Source organism: Ovis aries, chromosome 16 (assembly GCF_016772045.2).
Source record: "Ovis aries strain OAR_USU_Benz2616 breed Rambouillet chromosome 16, ARS-UI_Ramb_v3.0, whole genome shotgun sequence".
NCBI lineage: Eukaryota > Metazoa > Chordata > Mammalia > Artiodactyla > Bovidae > Ovis > Ovis aries.
The window spans coordinates 38,106,869-38,119,066 of NC_056069.1; the positions used below are offsets into that span (position 1 = coordinate 38,106,869).

A 12,198-nucleotide genomic window follows, 5' to 3' on the forward strand; every position below is an offset into this window, starting at 1 on the left:
ACATATGCATGATCAATCAACACTGACAAGGTTAAAATAATGTAAGTGCTATGATTTTATACTGATTTTTCCCTGGTGTGGTACTGGATGGTATGTATTATACGCCGAGAACATAACATTGTGCTGGTAGAATGGTAGGTATGTTAGTATGACCTGTGAGAGCTAAGAAAATGGCCTTATAAGAGGGCACTTTGGGTTTAAAGGCTTTTCTCCCTTACTACTAGTGTAACTTTGAGCAAGTTGCTTAACGGAGCATCAGTTTCTTCATCTGAAAGTATCTGGAAACATGGCAGAAATCACATTTAATCCATAAATAAATTTAAAGAATTAATTTAGACAAGGTGACAGATAAAAGTGCTTGGCCACAGTATTCCTCCATTGTGGAGCAAAAATACAAGTGAACTGAGATCGACTGAGTTACATAGATGGTATTTTTTGTGCCCCTCCTGTATATAAGAGGCTTCCCAGGGGGCTCAGTGGTAAAGAATCTGCCTGCCAAGCAGGAGATATGGGTTCGATCCCTGAGTCAGGAAGATTCCTTGGAGCAGGAAGTGGTTACCCACTCCAGTATTCTTGCCTAGAGAATTCATGGACAGAGGAGCCTGGCAGGCTACACAGTTCATGGGATCGCAAAGGGTTGGAGACAACTTTGGGACACCATCACACTTCTACATTACAAGTACTTAATACAACATTTGTGGGATGAATGAATGTCTTCTCTTAATGAAGCATTTTAGAAAACAACAATGAATATAGGCATTCTTTAAATGCTACCTGAATCTTAAAACAGGCAAAACAAATTTTTTTAAGTCTTTAAAATTTTTCTTCCCCATCTCATTTTCATTCTCTTTAACAGAAGACTGTATTTTAAACTTTTAATTATTCCATTTTCCTGAAAAAATCATGGATGTGAGAATAAGAAAGAGATAAAGAGCAATCTTGTCAGTTCTCTAGAATTTAGACTAGCCTCCTAGATTCCTTATTTCCTCTCCCTCACTCCCTTCCCCCTCTGAGCCATTTTCCACACAGCAGGAAGAGTGATCTTTAAAAACAAAATACATATCAGAGTGAATCACTCCCCCACTTAAAATCTCTTATTGGCTTTCTGTCTTTCTTGGAATAAAAACAAAACTCCTTGGCATAAATTGCAAGGCTTTTCGAAACTCCATTTTCATCTTCAGCCTCATCTTATACCATTGTCCTCTCTCTCTTGCCTTGCAAAGTGTCTTGGATATAGTCACTCCTCAACATATATTTGTTGAATAAGTGGATTAATGAACAAGTGATCAATGAACATATTAGAAAGAAAAAAGGATAAAATTTAAAATATACCACTTTAAGGACCATGATCTTATTTTCAAGTTTTCCTATTGGATCAGGTTAGAAAATTGCTGTGAACCTAACAGCTTGATAAGTGTTTACTTTTAACTTTGTCTTTGGAGTCAAAGGCCTGCCTTGGGAGAGGGGAAGAGAATCTAGATGGGAGAGGAGATAACTAACCTCCTTTCTAACTAGTAGATAACTAACAGGTAACTTTCTAACGGATAACTAACCTGCTTTCTAACTAATGAGCTGGACAGTGTCAGGGAGAGTAGATGGCTACAGTGAGGCTAATAACCCTTCAGCCAGACAATGTGTATCTAGTTTTAAATATGTATATATATATGTATATATATATATATATATATAATCAATAAATATTTGTTGATCTGATGAATAAAAATTGCCTTCCTACTTTACCATATGCCCTCCAAACTACAAGTAACCCTGTATAATTTCCTACTTAATGCTGCCACTGAAGATCACTTCTGCCTGTTTTTAGTTCTTTTTTTTTTTTTCTTTTTGATAGAGGAAAAGTCAACTTATTATTTGTTTAGAGTTAGGTCAAGTGATACTACTCTAAGGATGACTATCCTAAGTCCAGTTTAGAAGAGGCCCACTTAGTATTCCAGTTTATAAGTATTCCACTACACATTCACAAAAACTATTTTCTTTCAAAGTCATTAGAAATCTCACTTCTTAAACCCAATGTAATGGCTGAAAAAGGAGCCTGTTCTAAGAAAGAAGGAAGAGTTGAGCCACAGTTTAACCTAGATGGCAATGCCAGTATGTTGCTGAGCATTTTCTGCTGTGGTTCACTTGGCTCCAAGGGCAGACTGCACAGGAGAAGCTTATCTCGCTGGACTGAAAGAAGGTGCCCAAGTTCACAGGGGCCCAGGAGCCAGCAGTGGGTGGTCTGGCAGAGTTTTGACACACTATTATGGGATAGGACTGTGGGTAACTAGAGAGTCCCTTTCTGGCATATAAAAGATATAATTATCTGGTAGTTCCTCAAAATTCTTCAGCTAGACTTCTATTTATTCAGCCAGTGATGGAAAATTACCTCAGCTTCTATACCAGGATAACACATCAGTAATGGCTGCGGGAAGTCTAAAATGAGAAAAGTTCTGAGGTCATATTTGGGCTTATCCAGAAAGTCCAGTCATAAGTTAGCCTGTCAGCTGTGAGTTTGGAATCAGGATTGATGTCACACCACATATTGAATATCCTCTCTTTCAGGCTTTTTTTGGGTCTTGTCAAAATCTAAGTAATTATATCTAAAAATCCATTTGATTTTCACATAAGCTCATAAGTAAGTACTGTTATAATCTTTTTCGGGAGGGGTGGGGGGAGGAAAAAACTAAAGGTACAGGCATATTGTTTCCAAAAGTGTATTGTCAATTACAGGTGGAACTTATATTTGAACACATGCCTCCCTAACTCCAGAGCCCAAGCTTTTTACAAATATATAATCTTCCCTATGAATTTTACAGTACTGATATTTAATGCTGTCATCACTCATTTATGCCCTAGAGTGAATGAGTTCCTTTCTAGCATTACCTAAGATAGGAAAATATGAAAGACCAATAAGGTTGGAAGGGCGATGACAAATTACTTACTTTACAACACTATTTAAAACTGATTCTTAGTCTAAATATTGAAAACATGACTTAGTATATATCTATTCTAGTTGAGGAAATATGAATTAATTCTGGATCATTTAAGTATATCTATACCATTTATATTTGAGATCCAACCCAAGTAGAAGTACTATTTTCAGATGTGATTTTTCATCCTTTGAAATTTTTTATTTAAAAAGTTTAAATAATTTTTTATTTTATTTTTTATTTTAAAAGTGTTAGTCACTGTGTCATGATGAGTTTCTAAATGCAGGTAATTATATTTTGTTTTCCTTAAACACTTAAAGGATATTCTTTTAATGGAGTAATCTCTCTATTTGTGGAAACATATTACTTTCCCCAAGTATTTCTTTCCATAATTAGCTGTTAAAATCATTTGTAAATATGCCAATTAAACCATTCATATAAAACAGTTTGGAGTTTACCCAAAGGCAGGGAAAAATACAAAACCAAAATATCTTCAAGTATTTTTAGTTGGTGTTAGAAATGTCAGTGTGTTGTTTGATTTCTTGCATGTTCTTTTTCTTTTACAGAAAAATCTATCATTGCTCAACCAATATTTGTTTTTGAAAAGAGAGAACAAACTTTTAAGGTAAGGTCAAGTTACTTTTCTTTGTTTGATTTTTACTCTGACAAAAAAGACTGTATTTTGAGAAGCTAGCTGTACTAAATTATATCACTGTTGCATAAACTTATTATTTTTCACATAGCAAGAGTTGTAACTCAGAATATTTACATAGTAGGGATTTACTGATTGCAATTTGGCTGAAATGGGAAGCCAGAGACCTTATCCTGAAACTATGGATAACATAATTTTTACCAAAATTATCTGTTTTTTTTTTTGTTTGTTTGTTTGTTTTTTTTCGGAGTGACTGGGAAGGGGGAGGGACTGAAAGAGCTTAGAAAGAGTTAAGGCTCATGATGGGTCCTGACCACTGACCTAGCTTAAAATGGATATAAGTTCTAAACTGCAACATATGATTCAAAAGAAATCTTAAGGCTCCATTTGCTTTTTTCAGCCTCATACTAAAAGCACTTGCTTTGAAAGACATAAGTGTATTAGTAGCATTCTAACCTCAGCTTAACTAGTATTTTGTTGTTACTTATTATTGCTTATGGAGACAATTTACCCTGCTACTCCCAAAACTAAAGAAAAACCCAACCCCTAGTGAGCCGCTTTTCCTAGCCTGGGTGAAAAGACCTGGCTTTTGAGAACTTTCTTATGAAGTGACAGGGTGGAAATGTGATTTGAAAATAGCAAACACTCAGCTCTCATTGGCAGCTTTGTTTCCTTCCAGAGACCTGCAGAAGACATCCTATGTGAAGCAGCAGAACGTGGTAATGATTTGTATCCTATATTTCAAAAGCAATCTTTTTATCAAGAAACAAGTAGGCAAAAACACTTGGCATGTGGCACAGAATATATAAAATCTAATCATTCTTGTTTTTAAGCACACAGATAGACTGGCCTTTGTTTTGAAAGATGACATATAGGTCCCTGAGAATATTATGTTAGCAATACTAACATATTGCCTATGACTCTCCACTGCTTGTCCTCCAACGTTCCAAAAACATTCTCTATACAATTTCAGAATCTGTATATAATTTTTTGTCAAAGCCACTTGTTTCTAACTGTTTCACAGTAGGATGATATGCCAGTTAGTTTATAACAACCAAGCTATTAACCCCAATATTTAAAACTGAGTTTCAGGAATTAACATGTTGTCAAACAATGATATATCTAGAGAAAAGAAAATTATATTTCTCCTCTCATATCATGGATTGAAACTAATTTGTTATTGCAATCAATTTTACCCTTCACATTGAATTTCTTACAGAATGCAATGAGTTTTCAAGAAAGCGTGCCCGGGCTTCATCTTTTACTTGGCATACTACAGATTCTCAGAACCAAGAAGGTAGGTATAGTCCGGGCTGTTGAGTGTTCAGTGCTATGTGTACTCTGAGTGTGATACTACTAGGAAATTTTCAGACAGGTAATGTTTAAAAATATACCCATTGGATGGTGTCTCTAATATATTGTTATGTGAAAACAGCAGTCTATAGAATACAGTGAGTTATTATTTAAAATTTAACTTATCAATGTTGGAAAAAAGACCAAAAGGACAGAAGCCACAATGTTAACAATGGTTATCTTAGATAAAATGGGATTACAAGTTATTTGAACACCCCCTCCCTTTCTGTTTTGCTGTGTTCCCAAAGTTTCTGCATTACAGAAACTAGCTACAGAATTAGCTTTACAATTAGGGCAAACTGCTATTTCCTTCTAAGTAAGCATCTCCTTAAACAGATGTCTGCCTTTTAGAAAGACCCTTATGCTGTGTTTTGAATAAATCAGTAACGTAGTTTGCCTCTCTTCTACACTCCAAGCATTCTGGTGACTCTGTTTATCCTCTTCTTGCCATGCACCTGTTTACATGCATGTCTGTCTCCTCCACTGAGAGCTCCTTGAGGTCATCTTCATGCCTGACAGAGGGTCTCATACATGATGAGCATGCACATATTTACTGAATTGATATCATTCTCACCAGAGGCACACTATTTTTAATCAATAAAAATGCAAAGATTTTTCTAAACTGGTGACAAAGAAAATTTTCCAAAACAGCAAAAATCCAAATGAAAAGATAAACAAAACCCTATTGACTTCAGTTTGCAATCTGTTTTTAGCATCATCCTTGTCCCAGAAGTGACTAACATTGTCATCCTTCACGGACCTCCCAGCCTTCCCTCTTTCTGGGCCAGATAATAAAGAACTTCTTAGAACCTCATATCTGACACTGACTTTTCAAGATCCATTCTCATTCATAATAGGCTTTCTTTTTCAGCTACTGTTAAACACTGACTTTTTAATGGCAAATAAAATAGGGGTCTTAGCAAAGTATGCATGGATGAATACCATCTGAATTCTAGTCCCACAAACCCACACAGTATATCTCTTTATTTTTGGTAGAAAATTTAAACTTGATAATGTTCTTTAGGATTTCATGTTTATGATCGCTTTCTTTTATATAATGCAGCTCTGTAAAATAACTTGCTTTATTTTTCTTATTATTGTCCATCTATATTTGTAGTACTCAAATATATAATGATGCTTAGATTCTCATTTTAAATTTTATGCTTTAAATTTATATTCTAAAGTTTAGGATATCATTCCTTTTGAATTTTTCATTAATTAAAATATTACTTATTTTTATTTAAATTTGTAATGCTTTGCTAAGTAAAACTATTTTATCATAATAAAATATTTGAAATGATTGAAACATGTTCTATGTCAAGATTATGATTTTTTTAAATCTTTTTTTGAAAGTTTGCAGTTCAGAAGCATTAAGTATATTTCACATTGTTGTAAAACCTATTTAAACTTTACATTAAAAAAAAAACCACCCTTAGTAACAAATTCAAGTAGCACCTGAAGGTATAAAATGAAAAATTAAAGTCTCTTTGTCATTAGTTCCAAAAGAAATATGATTTGCAGTCTTGCATATTTTTGTTTTTACTGAACAACAAACTGCTTTTTCCAAGTTAAGCTTACCCACAAGAAATAGAAAATACAAACTATTCACTTTCTTTTAATGGATTCTACCCAGGAATCGCATGAAACTAATGAATTTATATTCTCATTAACAATGCCAAGTGTGACTGGGCATCAATGTCAGACACCTTTCAGATACAGAAGAGATAGGTCCTAGTTCAATAAGCCCCATCTATACCTGCCTGACAAGTTATAGACATTAACAGGAATAGGGGTTCTAATACCAGAGGATTTGTTTTGGTGTTATTTGTGCATAAAGCAAAGAGATGACTTTAAATTATCTAGATAATTGCTTCAATTCATTTTCTAAAGATCAGACGCACATATGAAAAGGAATAAAATATTACCAAGCACCATCAACTTCTATGTTGTGCAGAATGTTGGTGGCGTTGGAAGGAGACAAATAGTACAATTAAATGTTTCATTCAGTGTTATTTTTCAATTATAAAGATGATGCATGTGTGTGTGTGCGCTCAGTCGCTCAGTTATGTCCGACTCTTTGTGACCCCATGGACTGTAGCCCCCCAGGCTCCTCTGTTCATTGGGATTTTTCAGGGAAGAATGCTGGAATGGGTTGCCATTTCGTTCTCCAGGGGATCTTTCTGACCCAGGGATTAAACTCATGTCTCCTGGATCTCCTGCACTGGTAGGCGGATTCTTTACTACTGAGCCATCTGGGAAGCAATAAAGATCATAAAAACCATGTAACTGAACTTTGAATTAGAGAAGCAATTGCACTCCAACATATATAATGTTATAACACGTCAAAAAAGCAATTCTTATTCTTTTCTCATCTTCATTAATCCAATTCTCAAAGGTTGCTCTCTTTGCAATTTGCCATCAAGAGGTGATCTCTTTGAGATTTGTAGTACAGGTGTACCTCGTTTTATTGAGCTTCACAGATATTACATTGTTTACAAATTGAAAGTTTGTAGCAATCACACCTCAAGCAAGTCTATAGGCTTCGTTTTCTAAAAGCATTTGCTCACCTTGTGTCTCTGTCATATTTTGGTAATTCTTGCAATACTTCAAAATTTTCAGTATTATTATACTTTTTATGGTGATCTGTGATTAGTGATCTTAGATGTTACTATTGTAACAGTAATTTGGCGGGGGGGTGGGGCACTTTAAACTACTCTCATGTAAGATGGTAAATTTAATAAATGTGTGTGTTCTGACTGCTCTACCAGCTAGCCCCTTCCCCCATCTCTCTCACTGTCTTCAGGCCTCCCTATTCTATGAGATAAAACAATATTGAAATTAGGCCAATCAATAGCCTTACAGTGGCCTCTAAGTATTCAAGTGAAAGAAAGAGTTGCACGTCTCTCACTCCAGTACTCTTGCCTGGAGAATCCCATGGATGGAGGAGCCTGGAAGGCTGCGGTCCATGGGGTCGCTGAGGGTCGGACATGACTGAGCGACTTCACTTTCACTTTTCACTTTCATGCATTGGAGAAGGAAATGGCAACCCACTCCAGTGTTCTTGCTGGGAGAATCCCAGGGACAGGGGAGCATGGTGGGCTGCCGTCTATGGGGTCACAGAGTCGGACACGACTGAAGTGACTTAGCAGCAGCAGCAGCACTTTAAATCAAAAGTTAGAAATGATTAAGTTTAGTGAGGAAAGAATGTCTAAAGCCAAGATAGGTCAAAAGCTAGGGCTCCTGCACCAAATGGTTAGCAAACATGTAAATGCCAAGGAAAGCTCCCCGAAGGAAATTGAAAATGCTACTCCACTGAACACATGAATGATAAGAAGGTGAAACAGGCTTATTGCTGATATGAAGGAAGATCTAGTGGTCTGGATAGAAGATCAAACCAGCCACAATATTTCCTCAAGCCAAAGCCTAATCCAGAGCAAGGCCTTGACTCTTTTCAGTTCCATGTAGGCTGAGAGAGGTGATGAAGCTGCAGAAGAAAAGTCTGGAGCTAGCAGCAGCTGGTTCATGCAGTTTAAGGGAAGAAGCTGCCTCTATGACATCATAGCACAAGGTGAAGCAGCAAGTGCTGATGTAGAAGCTGCGGCAAGTTATCCAGGTGATCTAGCTAAGATCACTAAAGAAGGTGGCTAAGCCAAACCACAAATTTTCAACGTAGATGGAACGACCTTATACTGGAAGAAGGTGCCATCTAGCACTTTCATAGCTAGAGAGAAGTCAGTGCCTGACTTCAAAGTTTCAAAGGATACACTGACTCTCCTGTTAGGGACTAATGCGGCTGGAGACTGAATAGAAGCCAGTGCTTATTTACCATTCTGAAAATTTAGGGCCACTAAGAATTATGATAAATCTACACTGTGTACTCTATAAATGGAACTACAAAGCATGGATGTTAGCACATCTGTTTACAACATGATTTGATGAGTACTTTAAGCCCACCGTTGCAACCCACTGCTCAGAAAAAGATTCCTTTCAAAATATTACTGTTCATTGACAATGCATCTGGTCACCCAAGAGTTCTGATGGAGATGTACAGTGAGATTAATGTTGTTTTCATGCCTGCTAACACAACATTTGACTTTCTCAGGTAGCTCAGTGGTCAGTAAAGAATCTACCTGCCAATACAAGAGACATAGGAGATGCAGGTTTAGTCCCTGGATTGGGAAGATCCCCTGGAGGAGGAAATGGCAACCCACCCCAGTATTCTTGCCTGGGAAATCCCACGGACAGAGAAACCTGGCAAGCTATAGTCCATGGGGTCCCTAAGAGTGGACATGTCTGATCTACTGAGCATAGACAGAGACAGAACACATTTATTCTGCAGCCCATGGATCAAGGATTCATTTTGACTTTCAAGTCTAATTATTTAGTAAGTACATTTTGTAAGCTTTTAGCTGCCATAGAGAGTGATTCCTCTGATGGACCTGGACAAGTTCAGTTCAGTTCAGTTCAGTCGCTCAGTCGTGTCTGACTCTTTGCGACCCCATGAATCGCAGCACGCCAGGCCTCCCTGTCCATCACCATCTCCCGGAGTTCACTCAGACTCACGTCCATCGAGTCCATGATACCATCCAGCCATCTCATCCTCTGTCGTCCCCTTCTCCTCCTGCCTCCAATCCCTCCCAGCATCAGAGTCTTTTCCAATGAGTCAACTCTTCCCATGAGGTGGCCAAAGTACTGGAGCTACAAAGCTTTGACCTGGACAAAGGCACTTGAAAACCTAGAAAGGATTAACCATTCTCAACACCACTAAGAACATTTACAATTCACGGAAAGAGGTCAAAATATTAACATTAACAGGAATTTAAAAGAAGTTGATTACAGTCCTTACAGATGACTTTGAGGTGTTCAGGACTTTAGTGGAAGAAGTAACTGCAGATGTGGAAATAGAAAGAGAACTAGAATTAGAAGCAGAGCCTGAATATGTGACTGAATTGCTGCTATCTCAGGATGAAACCTGACAGATGAGGATTTGCTTCTTACGGATGAGTAAAGAAAGTTGTTACCTGAGACAGAATCTACTCCTGGTGGAGGTGCTGTAAAGCCTGTTGAAATGACAAGGGCTTTAGAATGTTACATAAACATAATATTCATAAAGCAGGAGGGCTTGAGAGGATTGACTCTAATTTTGAAAGAAGTTCTGTGGGTAAAATGTTATCAACCAACACTGCATGCTACAGTGAAATCATTCATGAAAGGAAAAGTCAATTGATGATGAAAACTTCATTGTTATTTTAAGAAGCTGTCACAGCCACCCCAGCTTTCAGCAATCACCACCCAGATCAATCAGCAGCCATTGACATGGAAGCAAGACTCTCCACCAGCAGAAACATTATGACTTGCTGCAGGCTCAGATGACGTTTAGCATTTTTCAGTGATAAAGCATTTTTAAATGTAGGTGTATTGTTTTTCATAGCAATTAAGTATTTAAATTAAATTACATATATTGCTATTGCACACTTAATAGACTATGGTATAGTGTAAATGTAACTTTTATATGCACTGGGAAACCAATGAAGTCAGTGTGTGACTAAATTTACTGTGGCAGTCACTTTATCACAGTGGTCTGGAACACAATCAGCAACATCTCTTTGGTATGCCTATAATTCTATTGCAGCCAAGACCACAGTCTTAACCCATCAGTTCACCTTGATAACCTAGCATAATGGTCATCTTTACTTCTCTCTTCAGGTATCATTAAAGAATGGGGAAGGGACAGAATTTATTAACAGTTTTGTAACATTCTATAAGAAATATATATTAATGCACATAGATGGTTCACTATCAATTCAGATTTTATTATCTGTAGAATTTCTCCCGATACTAGATTTCATGATTCTGAATAAAACTGTCTATTTCATTAGTGATTTAATTTTAACTTATTTTCTGAGAGTAAAAAGACTAGCAAAACTCATTTTGCTTTTACACTTTTTAGTAGAATCAGCGCTTGCATGATTAGTGCCAACAGCGACATCTACTGGTGAGTTCAGTACAATACTGTGAAAACAGTAGAAACTGACGTGTTCGTTCATAGGTTTAAAATTTTCTAAATATTCTTTACAGTGAAGAAAAACAATGTTTTTATGACATCAAACTCTGTGCAAAGGAATGCTGATCTGAACAGTGCGGAACAAGGTTTGTAGCTTCCTTTGTTACGTGAAACAAAGAAATTTTATGTTTTACCATCCATGTATGTGCGTGCATGGTGGTAGGGTTGAGTGACAGAACATGAAGGAGTATATTTAGTAAGCAAAGTCCCATGATCAAATTGAAAGTGAACATAAAAGTTGCTCTGTCGTGTCTGACTCTTTGCCACCCTATGGACTGTGGTCCATGGAATTCTCCAGGCCAGAATACTGGAGTGGGTAGCCTTTCCCTTCTCCAGGGGATCTTCCCAACCCAGGGATTGAACGCAGGTCTATTGGGTAAAAGCTGGGCAGGAAGATATTACTAAGCAACTCACCGGCTATTTTGACTTTGATTAGTTGACATTATGGAGAAGGAAATGGCAACCCACTCCGGTATTCTTGCCTGGAGAATCCCATGGACAGAGGAGCCTGGTGGGCTGCTGTCCATAGGGTCACACAGAGTCGGACACGACTGAAGTGACTTAGCATGTGTACATGCATTGGAGAAGGAAATGGCAACCCACTCCAGTATTCTTGCCTGGAGAATCCCAGGGACAGAGGAGCCCGGTGGTCTGCTGTCTGTGGGGTTGCAAGAGTCGGACACAACTGAAGCAACTTAGCAGCAGCCGTGGCAGTTGACATTAACCCTTCATTTAATCATGACTTTAGAAAGTAAGCATTAAATTAGTAAGAAATTGAGAGGAAAGTTATTTCACTAAAGATATATTGACCCTTTAATTCTGTTCTTTTAAGGTCCCGTGAAACATTCTGAGCTTGTTCTAAGACCTGCTATTTTGCAGCCACCTCAAGCTCAAGGGTGTATAAAAGTGAGAAAATCATTTGGACACAATGTGTTGGAATCCTGTAAGGTTAAAGAAAAGAACAAAAGTAAGGTAAAAAAACCTCCTATGGTAGGACTGATCTCAATTTCCCATCCTTCTTTTGATAGATTGTTGTGGGTCCCCACATCCAGAATTTGGGGCTACCTCATGCTGAAGCAGCTACCAGGCTGGAAAAAAAGCTGGACAAGATAGCAAAGAGCCCTCAGTGACTGTACTAAACTTGTCCTCCTAAATTGGAGGGTTGTTCCCAGGAGCAAGTCCTGCGGTCTCTCCTAAGCTGT

At 37.5% G+C, this 12,198-nt stretch overlaps 1 protein-coding gene across 7 annotated transcripts in view; it reads left to right on the top strand.

Moving 5' to 3' along the window:
• Positions 1-12,198, top strand: part of RANBP3L (RAN binding protein 3 like) — a 59,738-nt gene that overhangs the window by 23,149 nt on the left and 24,391 nt on the right. For all 7 annotated transcript variants that reach the window (XM_060400497.1, XM_060400494.1, XM_060400495.1 and 4 more), the window contains 5 exons: positions 3,494-3,552; positions 4,259-4,298; positions 4,799-4,876; positions 11,011-11,082; positions 11,829-11,968. In XM_060400497.1, the coding sequence (XP_060256480.1) occupies positions 3,494-3,552; positions 4,259-4,298; positions 4,799-4,876; positions 11,011-11,082; positions 11,829-11,968 (389 nt within the window). The remainder of the gene's footprint in view (positions 1-3,493; positions 3,553-4,258; positions 4,299-4,798; positions 4,877-11,010; positions 11,083-11,828; positions 11,969-12,198) is intronic.